Below are 20,780 nucleotides of genomic sequence, written 5' to 3'. Positions count from 1 at the left end.
GACCCCCCCACCTACACCGATCACCCCCAGAAGTCCTGACCCGCCATCAGACTCAACCGCCCCCCCCCAACCTCCAATCAGGCCCCACCCAATTCGGCCCCATCCTCTTGGCACTGCCCTAAGCCCGGTGGGCAGTCAAGATGCCCCCTGGGCATTGGCATTTTGCCATTTGGGGAGTGCCAGGGGGCCCAGGTTGGCAAGGTCAAGGTGGCAATGGGCAGGGGGAGCCCCCTCTGCATCCAACCCTCTGGGGGGCTCGATTACCCTCCCTTCACTCCAATGGGGTCGGTCATCCAGGTCCCCGCAAGTGGGGACCTATACTAAACTTTGCTGGAGTGAACCACTCCTGGTGGGAGGGGGTGGTAGGGTATTCAGTCCCAAGCCCCCGAATGCTATTCAAATACATTAAAATCCCCATTTTAATAATTTATTCAGCTCTGCACCGATTTCTGGCACGGAGCTGACGACGCCTGAAATCCAGCCAGAGACATGTGGAGGCCATGGTTGCTAGCAGGGAACTCGCAAAACGGCCTTCATTAGAGTCTCCCGGCCTGCTGCACTACAAAACTATTCTAAGCTCTGCATGACCTGCTTTCTTTTTCCTTTTCCAGGCGGGTAATTTTAATCTCTAAACTAAATTTCACACTGTGGGTTACCCTCGAGATTCCTCTCTCTAGCCAAAGCTAGGTAAAGCTTCCAGACTCATTTAAATTCTCACCACCTTGGTGTCTTCAATCCAAGTATAAGCTTCCACCTGCTTCCTCAGTATGGGACAACAGAGACTGGTTACCTCTACCTCTCTGCTGCCTCTCTCTCAGATTCTTGCAGACTTACCATGTTTGAGAAGTTCAGGGAGATCTTAGGAAAAACTTGTAAATCCATCCTACAATGGTTTCCCTATGGACTCTTAATCTCTCAAAGCTCATCTCCATGGCAACATGAATCACATGGGTCTTGTGTACAGGTAGAAATGAAAATTAGTAATTCTCTAGGCCCACAACTCCATTCTACCTTGAAATTAAATACAAAGTTTAAAATATAACAATTTATAAAACCTGGCATTCCGAACACCAACCACCCGCCGACATCCCACCGCCCCCCCCCCCCCCCCCCCAATACCCCCACCTCCGTGAGACCTGGACACTAATGGTCTACAGACGCTCCTGCTGTTGTCTACAGATGACAACATCATGCACCTTCTGCCCAGAAAATCAACCTGGATTTCACTGTCCCCTTAGCAACCAAGCCACCCAGGCTTATTGTCAAGAAAGTAAATAGTCACATGACTCCCTTAACTATGCCATTTTACCTTAAACAGACAATCCCAAAACAAACTTATAAACTTTGTATTCGTAGCAGCATAAAACTGCCTTTTAACAAACTGAATAATATATAGCAGATGGGTCATTTTAAAAGGGAAAAACAGGCTTTAAGTACTGCAATTTTTAAAAAGCAAAGTTAAAAAGCAAAGAAATAAAATGAAGTGAGAAATACAATCCTCGTCATCATTATCAATTTCTCAACTATAAGGAGTATCCCTTCTCTAATGCCAATTGTGCCAAGTTGTCAAGTGTTCGCTATAGTTTGCTTCACATAATCACTCATTTACATTTCCAAGTTTCTCCAGACTCTCCTCCCCCAGACATCCCTCTCAGTTATAGTGCAGATATTAATATTCCCAATCTTCATGATTGAGCCCTATCCCCAATTCCAAATGGACCAAAGTTGGGAGTTTTCTATAGGCTTCCGAAAAGTTCCAGAGATGTAGAGGAAAGGATTGCAAAGATGATTCTGGATAGGAGCGAAAGTAACAGGGTGGTGGTTATGGGGGACTTTAACTTTACAAATATTGACTGGAAACACTATAGTTCGAATACTTCAGAGGGGTCAGTTTTTGTCCAATGTGTGCAGGACACAGTATGTAGATGGGCCAACAAGAGGCGAGGCCACATTAGATTTGGTACTGAGTAATGAACCAGGCCTGGTGTTAGATTTGGAGGTAGGTGAGCACTTTGGTGATAGTGACCACAATTCGGTTACGTTTACTTTAGCGATGGAAAAGGATAGGTATATACCGCAGGACAAGAGTTATAGCTGGGGGAAAGGAAATTATGATGCGATTAGGCGAGATTTAGGATGCATAGGTTGGGGAAGGAAACTGCAGGGGATGGGCACAATTGAAATGAGGAGCTTGTTCAAGGAACAGCTACTGCGTGTCCTTGACAAGTATGTACCTGTCAGGCAGGGAGGAAGTGGTCGAGTGAGGGAACTGTGGTTTACTAAAGAAGTTGAATCTCTTGTGAAGAGGAAGAAGGAGACTTATGTAAAGATGAGACATGAAGGCTCAGTTAGGGCGCTTGAGAATTACAAGTTAGCCAGGAAGGACCTAAAGAGAGAGTTAAGAAGAGCCAGGAGGGGACATGAGAAGTCTTTGGCAGGTAGGATCAAGGAAAACCCTAAAGCTTTCTATAGGTATGTCAGGAATAAAAGAATGACGAGGGTAAGATTAGGGCCAGTCAAAGACAGTAGTGGGAAGTTGTCCGTGGAGCCTGAAGAGATAGGAGAGGCGCTAAATGAATATTTTTCGTCAGTATTCACACAGGAAAAAGGCAATGTTGTCGAGGAGAATACTGAGATACAGGCGACTGGACTAGACGGGATTGAGGTTCATAAGGAGAAGGTGTTAGCAATTCTGGAAAGTGTGAAAATAGATAAGTCCCCTGGGCCGGATGGGATTTATCCTAGGATTCTCTGGGAGGCTAGGGAGGAGATTGCAGAGCCTTTGGCTCTGATCTTTATGTCGTCATTGTCTACAGGAATAGTGCCAGAAGACTGGAGGATAGCAAATGTTGTCCCCTTGTTCAAGAAGGGGAGTAGAGACAACCCTGGTAATTATAGACCAGTGAGCCTTACTTCTGTTGTGGGCAAAGTTTTGGAAAAGATAATAAGAGATAGGATTTATAATCATCTAGAAAGGAATAATTTGATTAGGGATAGTCAACACGGTTTTGTGAAGGGTAGGTCGTGCCTCACAAACCTTATTGAGTTCTTTGAGAAGGTGAACAAAGAGGTGGATGAGGGTAAAGCAGTTGATGTGGTATATATAGATTTCAGTAAAGTGTTTGATAAGGTTCCCCACGGTAAGCTATTGCAGAAGATACGGAGGCATGGGATTGAGGGTGATTTAGCGGTTTGGATCAGGAATTGGCTAGCTGTAAGAAGACAGAGGGTGGTGGTTGATGGGAAATGTTCATCCTGGAGTTCAGTTACTAGTGGTGTACCGCAAGGATCTGTTTTGGGGCCACTGCTGTTTGTCATTTTTATAAATGATCTGGATGAGGGCGTAGAAGAATGGGTTAGTAAATTTGCGGATGACACTAAAGTCGGTGGAGTTGTGGACAGTGAGGAAGGTTGTTGCAGGTTACAGAGGGACATAGATAAGCTGCAGAGCTGGGCTGAGGGGTGGCAAATGGAGTTTAATGCGGAAAAGTGTGAGGTGATTCACTTTGGAAGGAGTAACAGGAATACAGAGTACTGGGCTAATGGTAAGATACTTGGTAGTGTGGATGAGCAGAGAGATCTCGGTGTCCACGTGCATAGATCCCTGAAAGTTGGCACCCAGGTTGATAGGGTTGTTAAGAAGGCGTACGGTGTGTTAGCTTTTATTGGTAGAGGGATTGAGTTTTGGAACCAGGAGGTCATGTTACAGCTGTACAAAACTCTGGTGCGGCCGCATTTGGAGTATTGCGTACAGTTCTGGTCACCGCATTATAGGAAGGAGGTGGAAGCATTGGAAAGGGTGCAGAGGAGATTTACCAGGATGTTGCCTGGTATGGTGGGAAGGTCTTATGAGAAAAGGCTGAGGGACTTGAGGCTGTTTTCATTAGAGAGAAGAAGGTTAAGAGGTGACTTAATAGAGGCATACAAGATGATCAGAGGATTAGATAGGGTGGACAGTGTGAGCCTTTTTCCTCGGATGGTGATGGCTAGCATGAGGGGACATTGCTTTAAATTGAGGGGTGATAGATATAGGACAGATGTCAGAGGTAGGTTCTTTACTCAGAGAGTACTGCCTGCAGCAGTAGTGGACTCACCAACATTAAGGGCATTTAAATGGTCATTGGATAAACATATGGATGATATTGGAATAGTGTAGGTTAGATGGCCTTTAGATTGGTTTCACAGGTCGGCGCAACATCGAGGGCCGAAGGGCCTGTACTGCGCTGTAATGTTCTATGTTAAAGTTCGCAACTTCTAAACCCAACATCTTCAGAGACAGCAGGAAAAGGATAAAGACGATTTGATAAGAATTTAGTAGTAATTCTGTTTGTAATGGCTCACTCACATGAAATGAATTAGCACGCTCATAAAAGTATCCATCTAATGCTCTAACTGTCATAGAGCTGTACATTCTTGTTTAACATCAATGCCCATGTGTCCTACTGCCCTGGTCACGGTTTCACAATGCTACTTTTAATCATCCGATATGAATTTGTTTCTTTCAACAAAGTAATAAACTAACTTCAGAGTTGTCCTTTGCTAAAGTCTCACATTTTATGACTTTCTTTTTGATCCATATGGAACATTAAAACAACAACAACGTGCATATATATATATAGGGCTGAATTCTCCAGGGTCGCCAGTCGTATCTGGGAATCCCAATGGCTCAAATAGCCCGTTGGGCAAACCTTCATGATGTTCCCAATCCACCCCACCAGCCCTGATCTTAAATGTGATTCGCGGGCTTGAAGCCCAATTCAAAGCTCTCCCGCCATTCACTCGCCTCCCCAGCGGGAACTGCATTGAGCAGGCTTTGGTGCTGGTCATGACCAGCATGGTCCTGGTGTGTTGGACCACATGGGCTTCAAGGAGGTAAGACTAGTAACTATGTGCCACTCTGCCATGCCAGGCCACAAAGGACTTGCTTGCAGTCAAGCTGCAGGCAACTTCAAAAGCAACTCGATAAATGCAAAATACTGCAGATGCTGGAATCTGAAACAAAAATAGAAAAATGCTCGAAAATCTCAGTAGGTCCGACAGCATCTATGGAGAGAGAGTAGAGCCAACATTTCGAGTCTAGATGACTCTTTGTCAGAGTTTTTTCAAAAGCAGCTAAGTACTTTCAGTTCCTCTCAGGGTGTTGGGGACGATGCACCATTGGTACTGCCTGACAGACAAGCCTGAGGAGCAGGCCCGAGGAGGGGATGGGTCAGGTCACCCTCATGCCAGCCTGGTGTGTGAGGGTTGGGGGGGCGGGGGGGGGGGGGGGTTTGACCCATTATTTTAGTGGTGGCACCTCAATCCCAGTCAAGGAGGGCTGGCCGGTGTGCCTCTTGTTATGCATATTTTTGCATGATAAAGGTAGGTGAATCCCACCTGGGAGGCACTGCTCGCAGGAAACACTCCGGTTTTCCCGCTGGCGGCAGCACTTAGTTTTCAATCAGAAGAATCAGGCCCCTCGTGCCCTAACGTAGTAAAATGTCCCAGGTTGCTTTGCACTAGCATTTTCCATCAACATTTACCACCAAGCCACATAAGGACATATTAAAATAGAATTTAAGGAGCATCTTAAAGGGGGAGATGGAAGTAGAGAGATGATACAGGTTAGGAGGTGAATTCCACAGCTCAGACAATTGAAACCATGGTCACCAGCAGTGGGGTGAAACAAATGGGATGCACAGAGCGCAAATTGAATTCCAGATTTCTTGGAAGTTACAGAAATAGGGAGGGGCAAGGTCATGGAAAGGACACGTGGACAAGAAGTTTAAAACTCAAGTGTTGGTGAACCACTGTAAACTTCAAGCACAAGGATGATGGATGAATGTGACCCAGGTTTTAATATAACTGTGGCTGTAGAAGTTAAATAAGATTCAAATGTGTTAACCAAATATGGCAACAGTACGAAGAAGTGAGAAGAAAATACAGAACGTTTAAAGATCATTCCACCTTTGCACAGATTTTCATGTTTAAAGATGAAACTATGGTCCTGGCAGTTCAAGGTAAGTGCACAATTGAAGCAAATTCAACAAAAGTAACTTCAGAGATGGCTTAGCTTAAAGATGATCCTGCTGATGGGCCAGATCCTATTTGCTTCAAAGTACATGAGAGAATGAAGGATGTTGTACATGAGTCAGTGGCTCACATATTTAACAAGTGGACCTGTTCCAATGGATGAAGAAAGGCCTCTGTCACTATTATTTAAGATGATGAAGAAATAAGACCCTGTGACTAATAAACCTGACAGTTTGACATTGGTTATGGATGTTATTTATGATCACTTTAAGAGGTTAGTGGGTTTTTCTGAGGATTTCCAGCATAGTTCAGGAAATCCACTGCATATTGAAACTTACCAAAAAGCCATATAAAAAAATACTATGTAGAACATTAGAACCAGAGAAATGATGCAGTGCCAGATGCCATTCAGCCCACCGTATGTGCACCAGCCAAAATATAAATAAACTAGCTGTTCATTTTAATCCCACTTTCCAGCACCTTGTCTGTAGCCTTGCAGGTTACAGCACTTCAGCTGCAGATCCAGGTATCTTTCAAATGAGCGAATATTTCAGCCTCAACCACCAGCTAAGGCAGTGACTTCCAGATACCCCGCCCCCCACCTTCTGGGTGAAAAAGTTTTTCCTCATGTCCCCTTGGATCCTCTATCAATCATCTTAAATCTATGTTACCTGGTAACTGACCCTCAGCTAGGGGAAACAAGTCTTTCCTATCTACCCTATTTAGGTTCCTCATCATTTTGTACATCTCAGTTAGGTCACCTGTTAGTTTCCTCTGTTCCAAGAAAAACAAATCTATCCAATCTCTCCTCGTAGCTGCAATTTTCAAGCCCTGGCAACATTCTTATAAATCTCCTCTGTACTCTCTCCTGAGCAATTATGTCCTTCCTGTAATGTGCTGACCAGAACTATACACAAAATACAATCTGTGGCCTAACCAACATTTGGAAAAGATTAGACCATAAGGGGTTGTGGACAGATAACATACACCTGTCCCATTTCCTCCAACAACCTTTCACCATGCTTAATCCCTGCAATGATTTTTCTGCCCCAATACAGAACTGAAATGGTACATATTAAAGTGACAGATAACGTCCTATGTGAATGTGGTCACGGTAACTGATCCCTCCTCATCCTTCTCTATCAAACTGCAGCCTTTGGCATGGTTAATCACACCATCCTCCTCCAACACTTCCATTGTCATGCAGCTGACTGAGATTGCTTACTCTTATCCCACGCCCCTCACCAAGAGGAACTCCCAATTCACAGAACTGTTGGGCAATAAGAGGGTTAACAGCTCTCAACCCAGCAGCACCACCAGAAGCAGTGGCCAATGTTGGGACTGCAGTAAGATCAAGAAAAAAGCATTTAGTGTTGGTGTTGAGATGGAAGGTGAGTCTAGGGTCTTGCCAGGGCCAGATTAGCAGGCCCTGGTGGGTGAGAGGCTGAGTGGGTGGAAGCATGGTTGGAGGGGCAAGGGAGGGTGAAAAACAAGGGGGTAGAATTTTACTTAGGAGAGGGCCTCTATTGGGTGTCGATCAATAGCACCAAGGCTTTAAGTCTCACCCTCTCTCGTGCTCTTTTAAGCCTCCAGGTCGGATCTCCATTGCTTAATATCTAATCCACTGTTCTAACAGGTAGCGCATGCTAAATCCGACAAGCTTGTTATGACAAACTTTGTCATCGTTTCACCCTTTGGTTCTTTTGGCAATCACTTTAAACTTGTGCCTCTGTTTGTCAAAAAGGTTTCTCTTTGTTAATTCTATCTAAACCCTTCATAATCACCTATCAAATATCCTAAGGAATAGAACATTACCTATTAAGCGATAGCTTATGTGTCCTCGGTCTTTTGAGATTTGAGGAGAGGAATTTCTGAAAGATTTCCCTAAATTGGCATCAGGTTGTTTTCTCACTTTTCCAGAAAATGCTACAGGAGTTAAGGATTATGTTTTTGCACCAAATCTCAATGTGCTCAAAGGTCTTTTCCAATTCTAACATGCTCTCTTCTCCCACATGTATGCTCCACTAGATCCCTACATTTAATTACCTAAAGGAAGGTTATGGATAAGTACAAGGCCCACAAAGCAAAGCTTCTCATGCCTATTCCTGTTTTCAAGTCAACTGATGTAATTTGGCCAGTTCCCTTCACTAAATTATAACTTCATGATTCTATCTGAACTATCATATACCTTGAACTATTTGATCATTTCTGTCTATATCTGCCTCTGAAATCTGGAGGGCCAAATTTGCTTGGCTTCTCTTGTGAACTCCCATCATAATTCTAGCAGGATTTTGTAAAAAGTCTTCACAAGCTCTTGGCAAGGCCTGTGATGTGGACTGAACAGGGCCAAGGACATCAGTGCAACTCTCCTTAATGCACATCAACTCATACAAAATCACATGAACCACTTAAACATGGGACCCAGAACAGACTTCTGGAGATCTCACCTACTGACCTAACCTGACACAATCAGTTTATTTCTGCCTCTTGTTTGCAAAGTCAGTTTTTAGTATAGCTATCTAATTTACCTCTAAAGAATGTATTAAAAATGCCACAATGAATACTGAATCTTGGTTTCAAATAGAAAACCTGATTCTCATTATAACTGGAGGTTATATCACTATAACACTCACCATAAATACAATGAGGCCCCATTATAACGCGATGGTTGGGGTCCATAAAATGTTATCGCAAAAAAAGTGGGGTCGCGCTAAATCGGGGTTCAAGAAAATCAGCATTCAAACTTACCCAATGTTGACCTAACATCCTAACTATTTCAGTGTCTTTGTGTCAGTGTTTCCATTCTAGGTCTGCCTGTCAGTTGTGAAGGAAAATGATCTTGAAATGTTTTCCTGAAAATCTTTAATCGCTGCATCCCTATTCAGTGTGACATTAAATTAGGTCCCCGAGGAGCAGGGCGAGAAGCAAAGCGGCCCCGCTACCGTTTAGAGATAAATTTTCACTTCCCTAGTTACCAGCCAGTGCTGACATGCAGGGCAATACTAATGCCCCTTCCACCACTGACATATTAGCATTCCGCCTAAAGATCGCCACATCTTTCCGCCCCGGGAAGGGCTGGAAACTACCTGACTATCCAATTCAGCCGGTTGCAGCAGGGCGGCCGGTTCGACAGCGATGGTGGATACCGAATCCAAACTAGAATTGGGATTCCACTATATTAGTCCAGGCAGTATGATAGACCGCGGACCATGAAAGTCCTGACTTGTGCCGATTCAATCAATTATGCGCCTATCGACATTACTGCCTGATGCAGTCGAATGATGCTTCCAACTTTCAACAGATTCGCGGACTGTTCCCACTGTCTATTAATATTCACGCTTCCACTTGCAATCTATAGCCTTCCGCACTCCAACGATGCTGGCGTGATTTGCTCAGGTTAAAAAAAAAAATCCGTCTATCATCTGCAGCCTGCTTTCCGGGAAAGAGCGGATAATGTATTCTGAGACTGTACACAGACGTAAAGAGAGTTGTGAATAATTTCAATATTCTGAAAATAGAAGTGTTGTCACATTAAAACCGGGACTTAAGTTTATAAGAAAGTAACAGCAACAAAAGTGATTGACAATTACATGAAAGGGAAAAAAAAGGGTCCAATGATTCATCGCGTTATATCCGAATTCACGCTAAATCGGGGCACGTAAAATTGGGGTTCCACTGTACTATTAGATAAATTCTGTATATTAACCCTCCTGATGCAGCTAGAAGTGTGTATTGGAAATAGGGCCATGGAAGTCAGAACAACACCTGTCAAATTGCTGAGACATGCTGTCCCTTCTGCACCAGAGCAGTGAACCATAATATCTACAGAAGGGGGTTGAAAATACGCTCTGCAGTGAAATCCAGAATGATTGACATGCTTGATATGACATCCTAAGCTTGATCAATAGGGGTACAGAGTACAAAAGCAAAGAAGTTATGTTAAACTTCTATAAACACTGATTCAACCTCAACTGGAGTACTGTGTCCAATTCTAGGCACGACACTTTAGGTAGGATGTGAAGATATTAGGGAGAGTGCAGAAAAGATTCACGAATATGCATCCAGGGAGGATGCATCAGTTACATAGACATATGGAGAATTTGAGACGGTCTTCCTTGGAGAAGGACGACAGGAGAATTGCTGAGGGCTACAAAATCATGAGGGTCTGAACACAGTAGATAAAGATAAAATGTTCCCAGTGCTGGAAAAATCAAGAATGAGAGGGCAGAGATTTACTGCATTGGCTCACAGCCAAGCTTCATTGTGCATGCTTGGCCGAGTCCAGACCAATAAAAATATTAGCTCAGCGGGGGATTCTGTTTTGACAACTGAAATGAATTTGCTTGATTGACATTTTTAAATGGTAATAATAATTTGTTCCTTCTGTTTTGAGAGCAGCACAGTGGTTAACACTGCTGCCTCACAGTGCCAGGGACCAGGTTTCCATTCAGGCCTTGGGTGATTGTGTGGAGTTTGCACGTTTTCCCCGTGTCTGTGTGGGTTTTCTCCGGTTTCCTCACACAGTCAAAAGATGTGCAGGTAAGGTGGCTTGACCATGCTAAATTGCCCCTCAGTTTCCCAAGATGTGCAGGTTAGGGGGATTAATGGAGTAAATGTGTAGGGTTACAGGGATAGGGCGGGGGGTGAGCCTGGGTAAGATGCCATGTCGGAGAGTCGGTGCAGATGTGATGGGCTGATTGTCATCCTTCTGCACTGTAGGGATTCTATGATTTCTTCTGTTAACGTCTCAATGTTTATTTGAGGTGCAAAGTATTTGAAGCCCTTGTCATTGATACTTTTATGGTCTGACAGGGTTGTTGGGCAGTTTTAGCTCAAAGACATTTGTGAATGGACTTTTTATTCTCTCAGCAATTTTACTGTGAGACTCATGGTTATACGCATTGTGTATACAGAGTGAATGGGCGTGAATGGGCATGAAGGGACATGTGTTGGCATGGATAAATAGCTTGAGGGTCCATGGGAGTGGCTGGCTTGCATAAATTGGCATTGAGTTGGAATGAAGCAGTCATGACGGGTATGGAAGGAGAATCGGGGGGGGAGAATCGGGGGGGGGGGGGGGGGGGGGGCATGAAAAAGATTTTTGACCTTACATTTCACAAGGTTCCCAAATCTAAACTACGGTTCACAACCCCTCCACGGGGCTATGAACCAGTAGTTATGGGGAAGCTGGCCTGATACCACAAACACTGTGGGAGCAGCTAGGGGATGCCTATTCCTGCACATGAAGCCAGCCAGGTCAGGAGTGCAGGATGCTGGTTCACTATCTCATGCCACCAAAAATTAGGGACACTGGGAATTGGGACACAATTCCCCAAATCAGGTTCTGCCTGCCATTTTTAAATAGTTCCAGAATCATTCTGACTTCATAATCCAGATCTAGGTTTTTGATTTGATTTATTGTCACATGTATTGGGATACAGTAAAAAGTTGTTTCATGTGCGCCATACAAACAAAGCATACCGTTCATAGAGTGCAATGGGGAGAAGGAAAGGAGAGGGTGCAGAATGTAGTGCTACAGTCATAGCTAGGGTGCAGAGAAAAATCAACTTAATATAAGGTAGGTCCACTCAAAAGTCTGATGACAGCAGGGAAGATGCTGTTCTCGAGTCGATTGGTGTGTGATCTCAGACTTTTGTATCTTTTTCCCGATGGAAGAAGGTGGAAGAGAGAATGTCCGGGGTACGTGGGGTCCTTGATTATGTTAACTGTTAATGTGAAATCTAAGATTGATAGATTTATTGTTAGGTAAGGGTATTGAGGGTAACAGTACCAAATTGAATTAAGGTACAGATCAACCATAATCTAATTGATTGCCTGAACAGGGCACAGGGCTGATTGACCTACTTTGTTTCTCTGTACCAACCCAATTCACAGTGAATATATATATAAAAGGCAACTCAGCATAGCAAGTATTCCCAGGAGGGTATGACCAAGTTGAGAAAGGTTTGAATGTGAAGGGATGTGTTAGGCGGCACTGTACGATAATCAGATCCAGGCTAGAAGATAAACCATAATTCTCTTCCATGCCAATATTTAGCGTTGGCTATGTAGTATTAAGTACCTATTGTACTCAAAATGGACTTAATTTGCTGAAAAATGCATCAGAAGTAAAGAATGCACATGAAACATGTTCTATAATGAAAACAAGCTCCAGCCAAGTTTCAATCCACTACAGAAGATGTAGCCAAGAATATAAGCAGGTTGACATACTGAAACCAAACAGCTCAAGCTAACCTTCAAAGCTTTTGGCCAAGAGACAAGGTACAGCAAAACATTTGCAAACATAGCTTTCAATTCACATACCTGGATAAGCATTTCCATCCATATCCACTCCTCCTGATATAGATTGGCCAAACATGCGTAATCCTGGATTAACCAGCTGCCCCGAAATCCGCTAAAGGAGGGAAGAGGCAGCAGGCATTAGAAAACAAGGTCATTCCTTAGTCTAAACTGGCAACTGCATCCGAGGGGCAAGAAACACCTTGCTTTAGAGGAGACAGTAAGCTAGCGTCATTTAACACATCTGATGTTTGAGTCAGTACAAGACTCCAAGGCAAGGATTCTAGATATCAGGACTCTGTGCAAGATAGTAAACAGCTCTGTTATTAGCTCACCTCCTGACATCAATGGTCCCAGTTATGTATGGGCACTGGGTCTCAATATGAGCTCAAAATAGGACAAGGTGACAATTTCAGATGCAGTGGAATAAATACAAATGTTGTCAGTTTGAAAGCTGTGAGATTTTGGGCTACACCAGTATAAATGTTTTGATAGGCATAAAGCAGTAATGCTCTGGACTCGTCCTCGCCCTCATGTCCTAAACAGCAGTCACAATTTGTTTTCAATATCATTGACGAAATGAAAGAACCAAGGTTTGAGTAATTTGGGGAAAGAGCTGGGGTAATTATCACTTTTATTGCTGGGCAAGAAACAGGTGATAGCAGCTCAGTGACTCACTTTACACCAATTTTCGTGCCCATTGACTTCAAGTGGCAAGATGTAAAAGAGGCTGGTAAGATTCTATCACCAGATTATCGCCGGGTGATAAGTGAAACTTAACTCAGCAATGTGCTGTTGCTGTGCTTGTTGAAACAGTAAAATTCTCTTCTTAGAATTTCATCATCTTCAATCAGAGTTCACACTTTAGACCAAAATGTGATTGGAATCATGGAATAATACAGCACAGAAGGAGACCATTAAGTCCATCAGGTTTAAGTCGGCTCTTTCAAAAGCAGTCAAGTTAATTATGAATCCCATTGGCTTTATTAATTGCTTTGTTAACCTTTCCTGTTACCTTCAAATATATGTGCACAATCATTCTTTCTCACCCTGTTTAAAACTACATTTAGCTCGTGTTGTCTCTCCTCATCTGACAAAAACTATCATGTCACACTTTCTGACTTTGAACATCATCTGCCATGTTCCTACCCATTCCATCAACTTGTCTATGTTCTCTTGAAGTCTATTAATATCTTCCTCAATGTTTACTACATTACTAATTTTCATGTCAACTGCAAATATTGAAATTGTGTCCAGTACCCCCTAGGTCGAACCATTAATGATGACCATGAAACCATCATCAAAAACCAATATAGTTCACTAATACCTTTTAGGGAAGGAAACCTGCCGGTCTACAGCTGATTTCAGACCTACAGAAATGTGATTGACTCTGAAATGCCCTCTGAAATGACCTAGCAAACTATCTCTTTAATCTGTGCTTAACCCTCTCTCCACTCACATTGTCTGTACCTTTAAGACTTGATTACCTGTAAAGACTCGCATTCCAACTATTATTTTGTAAATTGAGTTTGTGTCTTTATATGCCCTGTTTGTGAACTGAAATCCCACTCACCTGATGAAGGAGCAGCGCTCCGAAAGCTAGTGGCTTGTGCTACCAAATAAACCTGTTGGACTTTAACCTGGTGTTGTGAGACCTCTTACTGGATTCTAAAGGACATGGCTGTTAGATTGGGTCTAAGAGGGACAAAACAAGCTTATGGTGTCCTCATCAATTGACTTGTCACAGATGCACTTGTCCATGACAGTGTTGGTAGGAGTGACCACCGCAAAGTCCTTGTAGAGACAAAGTCCTGTCTTTAAATTAAGGATATTTCCATCATGTTTTGTGCTACTACCACCATGCTAAAAGGGATAGATTTTGAACAGATCTAGTAAATAAAAATTACGCTTCAGTGAGACATTATGGACCATCAGCAGCAGCAGAATTGTATACAGTCATAAACTGTATCCTTATGGCCCAGGAATCCCCACTCTACCCTTGCCACCAAGCTAAGTGTCAACCCTGGTTTAATGAAGAGTGCAGGAGGGCACGCCAGGAGCAACACCAAGCATACATAAAAATGAAGTGTCAACCTGGTGAAGCAATAACACAAGACTACTTGCATGTCAGAGAGCGAATGCAGCATGCGATAGGCAGAACTAAGCTATCCAACAACTAACAGATCAGATCAAAGCTCTGCAGTGCTGCCACATCCAGTTGTGAATGATGATGGGACAATTAAGCAACTGACTGGAGGAAGAAGCTGCACAGATATTCCCAACCTCAATGAAGAAGGAGCCCAGCACATCAGTGCAAAAGGCAAGACTACAGTATTTGCAACCACCTTCATCACAAAGTGTCAAGTGGATGATCCATCTCAGGCCCCATTCTGAAGTCCCCCGGATCACAGATGCCGATGTTCAGCCAATTTAATTCACTCCAAGTGATACCAAAGAGTGGCAAAAGGCGCTGGATACTGCAAAAGCTATGGGCCTCTACTGTGGGGTTATGTCCCGTTCTGGGCACAACACTTTAGAAAGTGTGAAAGCTTTAGAGATGGTGCATAAAAGATTTACAAAAATACTTTCAGTAATGAAGGACTTACATGGATAGAGTGGCAAAGTGGGGAGGACATTTTCCTTCAAGAAGTTTAAGAGGAGATTTGATAGATGTATTCAAAATTGTGAGGTGTTTAGATAGAACAGGTAGAGAAACTTCCCATTGATGCACGGAGAGCCAGAAGACACAAAGTTAAAGTGAATAGCGAAAGAACCAACATGAAGAAAAGCTTTATTATTCAGTGAATGGTTTTGATATGAAATGCACTGCCTGAGTGGAGACAGATTCAATCATTACTTTTAAAAGGAATGGGATAAGTACCTGCAGAAAGAAATTGCACAGTTATGGGGTAAGGGCAGGGAGGAAAAAACAGAGTTGCTCTTGCAGAGAGCCAGCAAAGACTCAAGGGCTCAAAAATGTGTGAGAATTATTCAATGATCCTGTAATATCAGGGTATGCCCATGTAATTCACATTTCCTTTGAGATCGGCTTTGAGACAAGAAGAGTTTTGAAGGTATTGCTGTACATTACAAGCATAGGCAGTCTGCCATGATCCTGGAGAGGGAGAGAAGCTAGAGGCCTAAAATTTTTGAGATCTTCATGTCAGTGTCATATCTGTGCATTGATCAGGATGCAACTGTATTTGATTTGTTTTGTGATGAACTACTTGAAAGCTACAGCAGCGAATTCCTGAAAATCTCTGTGGTGTGAAATTCACACTTGGGACTTGAACAGTGGCTAATGATTCACAATTGGCCCTTTGTACGCTTCTCGGCCTTTTGGCTAAGATCAAGTGTAGTATGGTCGGCAGCCCATGGTCGGCCGCACTTGGTCGAGGTCATTAGGTTACACTGAAGCTTCATATGTTTCATATGAAGCAATTTTTTAAAGCGGCATCTCGGCCTTTTGGCTAAGATGCAAATGAGCTCAAGACTTGGAGGAGGAACCTCCCCCTTCTCCAATCAGCTTGGCTCATGTAGATCAGGCCTAGGACAGGGTGGTTTGGTCGCTCGCCCTGTCTTGTCAGCCTGGATCGGAAATGTCTCAACTTGTTGAGACTCTGAATTGGATTTGATTTGATTGAATTGGAAAAGTATGAAATGTCCCTTAGAGTCAAGAAAACCACACCACAAAGTTTACAGTTTACATTATATATGAAGAAGGTTTATCATGGTCAATAGTTTAGTGGTGTTCAATGGTCACATTTTTATCCACAAATTCATATGTTATATCAGATACTGTTTGATCTTCCTTCAAAAGGAAAATGAATCAGACATTCGCAATCCTTCCAGAAACAAACATCAAGGGATGTTTCCCTCCACTAGAAGTGTAAGACTGACAGACCTGACACTGTCCTTGAGACCAAAGGGAAGAGGGACCAGAAACATAAATGGCCACCGGAGTAGCACGCCTGGAGAACCCAAATTCATTTCCACCATCTGCCATTTTCACAGGGTCAGGGGTGAAACAGGCCCTGTAACAAGGTTTTCACAGTAACTTCATTGCAGTGTTAATGGAAGACTACTTGTGACACTAATAAAAATAATAAAATAAACTTTAAAATGGGTGTGCAGCTCAGAGGCTGCACAGCCAGATTTTCTCTCCAGACAATCCAGCACAATGTGCAGAAAACATGTGGAGACATCGTTTACACCATCACCCTGGAGGCGCCAGAAAAAGCCGGCAACTGGGAAATCCTTTTTAATGGGTACCCGATCTCCGATATAAAACACAGGAACCTCCCTCACCACCCCCACCCCAACACACACACAGACAAGAGGACCCCAACCAGGGCGAGATAGTTTTTTCTGAGTCTCGCAAGATTTTGCTGTTTGCACCTGTGGCAAATGTGGGTGCAAAATCGGGATTGTTGGATTGTTGCTTCCATCAGTTGGCAAGTTGTCAGAAAAAGACCAACATTGTTAATGTGGAAAAGTCTTCAGATGAATTAACAAAGGTTCATGAAATGGATAAAATTATATATTTTACAGTATTGAAAGCGTAGCCTTGTATGACAACAATGTCTAATTGTTTAAGTTTTTCCAATTGCTTTTATGTATTCAGTCCAGACATCAGCTGAGCCAGCAGTTTGTGTAGTTGGAGAGATTTATGGCTCTTGGCTGCCATCCAACTAGCTGGTCATTGCACAAGTGCTTGTCTTCGTTTACACAGCTAGTTCGAAGAGTCATTTTGTGTACTTGGGGAGAGTTTTGGGCTATTCAATGGCTTCCAACAGTTATAATAGGGCTTGTGAATTTTGTTCATAAAGTGGATAATGGGTGATGAGCTGGAGGGGAGGGGGGAATTCTTTGAAGTGGTCAGAGGTTTAACTGCATGTAGATGAGACACTGATTGTATTGTGTTGTGAAAATGTTTAATTTCATGATTCATATGTTATGGGAATAAAACTAGTAGTTTCGGGGAAGTTAAATTAGTAAATGTCAAATAAATGAATTTGTGGAATTTAGAAGTTTCCAGCTCACCCAAGGTATTTACATATCATGTCCTCCATGTGTACTCACAATGTCAAAGACAGAAGGGTGGAAACCATAACATGACAGGTGGTCCTGTTTATCTGGGGAAATGAAGATAGTGACCGGAACACTACCACCTCGCCCACCATAGAATCAAAGCGGGCGACGTTCGTAGAACGGAAATGTCCGTTGGCCTCGGGTGGGATTTTATGATCTCATCCGAGCGAGGTCATAAAATCCCATCCATTAAGTCAGAGGAGAATTGCTCTGCCTTTTTTTTGAAAGAGATATGAATTATTCATGTAATTTCCCAGCTCAAAGAAAGGTCTGAAAGCATGGGTAAACAAAGGAAGGTCTTAAAGTACTCATATAAGTTTCCAATCAAAGAAACATTTTGGGAATTGAAGTTAATTAGTTGAAATCTCTATCTGGGACATCCTAAGTGTGCCACATTGCCATGAGGATGGATTGCAGGGTTTTTGTTTTGGGTTTATCTGTGTGTGTTTTTTCACAGGCAGAAGGAATTTTACATCTGGAGCTGGAACAGCTTGCAAATAAGCAGAGACAGAAAGCTGTCAGGAGTTGGAGGCTACTAAGCAAGAAGGCAATGAAGCACATGCTTCAGCTGGGCTGTCCATAATCGTGAGATGCTAAAAGATTAGAGGACCTCAAGAAATCTCATATCTCAGCAAATAGCAGGAACACTAAGGAAAATCAAAGTGATTTCCTGCAACTCGGTTTGATCCCAGAAGTGAAGGGATTGTAACGTACTGTATAGGGGAATACTTGGGTGGAATTAATAACAGCTTTTCCCAATATATATTAATGACCTGAATCTTGGTGTACAAGGCACAATTTCAACAATTGTGGGTGATACAAAACTTGGAAGAATTGTGAACTGTGAGGAGAATAGTGTAGAACTTCAGATGAACTTAAGCATGTTGGTGAAATGGATGGACCAGTGGCAATTGAAATTCAATGCAGAGAGATGTGAAATGATTAATTTTGGTAGGAAGAACATGCAGAGACACCACAAAATAAAGGGTACAATTCTAAAGGGGATGCAGAAGTAATCATGTTTCCCAATTCCCACCATCCACATGAAAATTCCAACCCCTCAAATCTGCCAAAATTAGACAAAATGAAAGAGGAAAACAGAAACATAGGAGTAGGCCATTCCACCATTCAATATAATCATGGCTGATCATTCACTTCAATACCTTTTTCCCCCACACTATCCCCAAATCCCTTTATGTATTGGTATTTAGAAATCTGTCAATCTCTACTTAAAATACACTCAATGACTGAGCTTCCAAAGCCCTATAGGATACAGGATTCCTAAGATTCACAACCTTCTGAGTAAAAAGGTTTCTCCTCATCTTGGTCCAACGTGGTATCCCTTTATTTAAATGGTGTCCCCTGTTCTAGGTTCCCCAACCATGTCACCTGCATCTACCCTGTTTATCCCTTTAACCCTCCAATATAGTTCCAACTCAGTCCAAAGGGCAATGCCATAAACTGTAGTCCTGACACAATGAGTGAAATCAATGAACAGTTACCATTGAGTATTTTGGGACTATTCCATTGGCATCTCCGTGGTAAATGTAAACCGCTCCATGATAATCATTTTCATTGGGCGCTCCAATCGCAACATCTGAAAAGAAAAATACTTTCAGCAATCATTGTAAATGGTTCTGGGGATTAATAGTTTTCTTGGTGCTGAATTCATGCATGGTGATTTTGTAGCTGGACTTGGATAAGCAGGAAAGAGTAGGGCCCAGTGCAGACCAAGGGAGCAATCTATGGATAGAGCCAGAGAACATTGGTAAAGTGTTGAACGAATATTTCACGTCTGTCTTCAGCCAAGAGAATGAGGATGAAGGTATGGAGAGAGACTGCAAAGTTATTCAGCAAGTTGACATATGGAGTGACAAGGTATTGGAAGTGCTAGCAGGCTTAAAAAGACAAATCTCCAGGTCCAGATGAATTGTGTCCCAGGCTGCAGTGGGAGGCAAGGTAGGAGATTGCAGGGGCTCTGACCCAAATTTTCAATTCCTTACTGACCACGGGAGGTCATGATGTGGAGATGCCAGCGTTGGACTGGGGTAAACACAGTAAGATGTTTAACAACACCAGGTTGAAGTCCAACAGGTTTATTTGGTAGCAAAAGCCACAAGCTTCGAAGCCTTAAGCTCCTTCTTCAGGTGAGTGGGAATTCTGTCCACAATTCGGTGTCTTTTGTTATTGCAATGGAGAGGGATAGGGCCGGACGGCAGGGCAAGGCTTACAATTGGGGGAGAGGTAATTATGATGCGATTAGGCAAGAATTAGGGGGCATAAGATGGGAACAGAAACTGTCAGGGAAAGGCACTGATGAAAAGTGGAACTTTTTCAAGGAACAAATACTGGGTGTCCTTGATAGGTATGTCCCTGTCAGGCAGGGAGGAAATGGCCGAGTGAGGGAACCGTGGTTCACAAAAGAGGTGGAATGTCTTGTGAAAAGGAAGAGGGAAGCTTATGTAGGGATGAGGAGACAAGATTCAGATGGCTCGATTGAGGGTTACAAGTTAGCAAGGAATGAGCTGAAAAAGGGGCTGAGGAGAGCTAGGAGGGGACATGAGAAGTCCTTGGCAGGTCGGATCAAGGAAAACCCCAAGGCTTTTTACTCTTATGTGAGGAATAAAAGAATGACCAGGGTGAGGTTAGGGCCGGTCAAGGACAGTGGTGGGAACTTGTGTATGGAATCAGTAGAGATAGGCGAGGTGATGAATGAATACTTTTCTTCAGTGTTCACCAAGGAGAGGGGCCATGTTTTTCAGGAAGAGAAGGTGTTACAGGCTAATAGGCTGGAGGAAATAGATGTTCGGAGGGAGGATGTATTGGCAGTTTTGAATAAACTGAAGGTCGATAAGTCCCCTGGGCCTGATGAAATGTATCCTAGGATTCTTTGGGAGGCGAGGGATGAGATTGCAGAGCCTTTGGCTTTGATCTTTGGGTCCTCGCTGTCCACGGGGTTGGTGCCAGAGGACTGGAGAGTGGCGAATGTTGTTCCTCTGTTTAAGAAAGGGAATAGAAATGACCCTGGTAATTATAGACCGGTTAGTCTGACTTCGGTGGTTGGTAAATTGATGGAAAAGGTCCTTAGGGATGGGATTTACGACCATTTAGAAAGATGCGGATTAATCCGGGATAGTCAGCACGGATTTGTGAAGGGCAAATCGTGCCTCACAAATTTGATAGAATTTTTTGAGGAGGTAACTAGGTGTGTTGATGAAGGTAGGGCGGTTGATGTCATATACATGGATTTTAGTAAGGCGTTTGATAAGGTCCCCCATGGTCGGCTTATGATGAAAGTAAGGAGGTGTGGGATAGAGGGAAAGTTGGCCGATTGGATAGGTAACTGGCTATCTGATCGAAGACAGAGGGTGGTGGTG

At 43.2% G+C, this 20,780-nt stretch overlaps 1 protein-coding gene across 2 annotated transcripts in view; it reads right to left on the bottom strand.

The window, feature by feature from the left end:
- Positions 1 to 20,780, bottom strand: part of itga9 (integrin, alpha 9) — a 493,651-nt gene that overhangs the window by 354,687 nt on the left and 118,184 nt on the right. For both annotated transcript variants that reach the window (XM_078216645.1, XM_078216646.1), the window contains exons 11-12: positions 18,906 to 19,000; positions 12,337 to 12,427 (exon numbers count right to left, since the gene is read on the bottom strand). In XM_078216645.1, the coding sequence (XP_078072771.1) occupies positions 12,337 to 12,427; positions 18,906 to 19,000 (186 nt within the window). The remainder of the gene's footprint in view (positions 1 to 12,336; positions 12,428 to 18,905; positions 19,001 to 20,780) is intronic.

The sequence above is a fragment of the Mustelus asterias genome, chromosome 7 (assembly GCF_964213995.1).
Source record: "Mustelus asterias chromosome 7, sMusAst1.hap1.1, whole genome shotgun sequence".
In the NCBI taxonomy this organism is placed as follows: domain Eukaryota; kingdom Metazoa; phylum Chordata; class Chondrichthyes; order Carcharhiniformes; family Triakidae; genus Mustelus; species Mustelus asterias.
The sequence above is the reverse complement of the archived record's forward strand: the minus strand, read 5'-3'. Positions and strand labels throughout refer to the sequence as shown.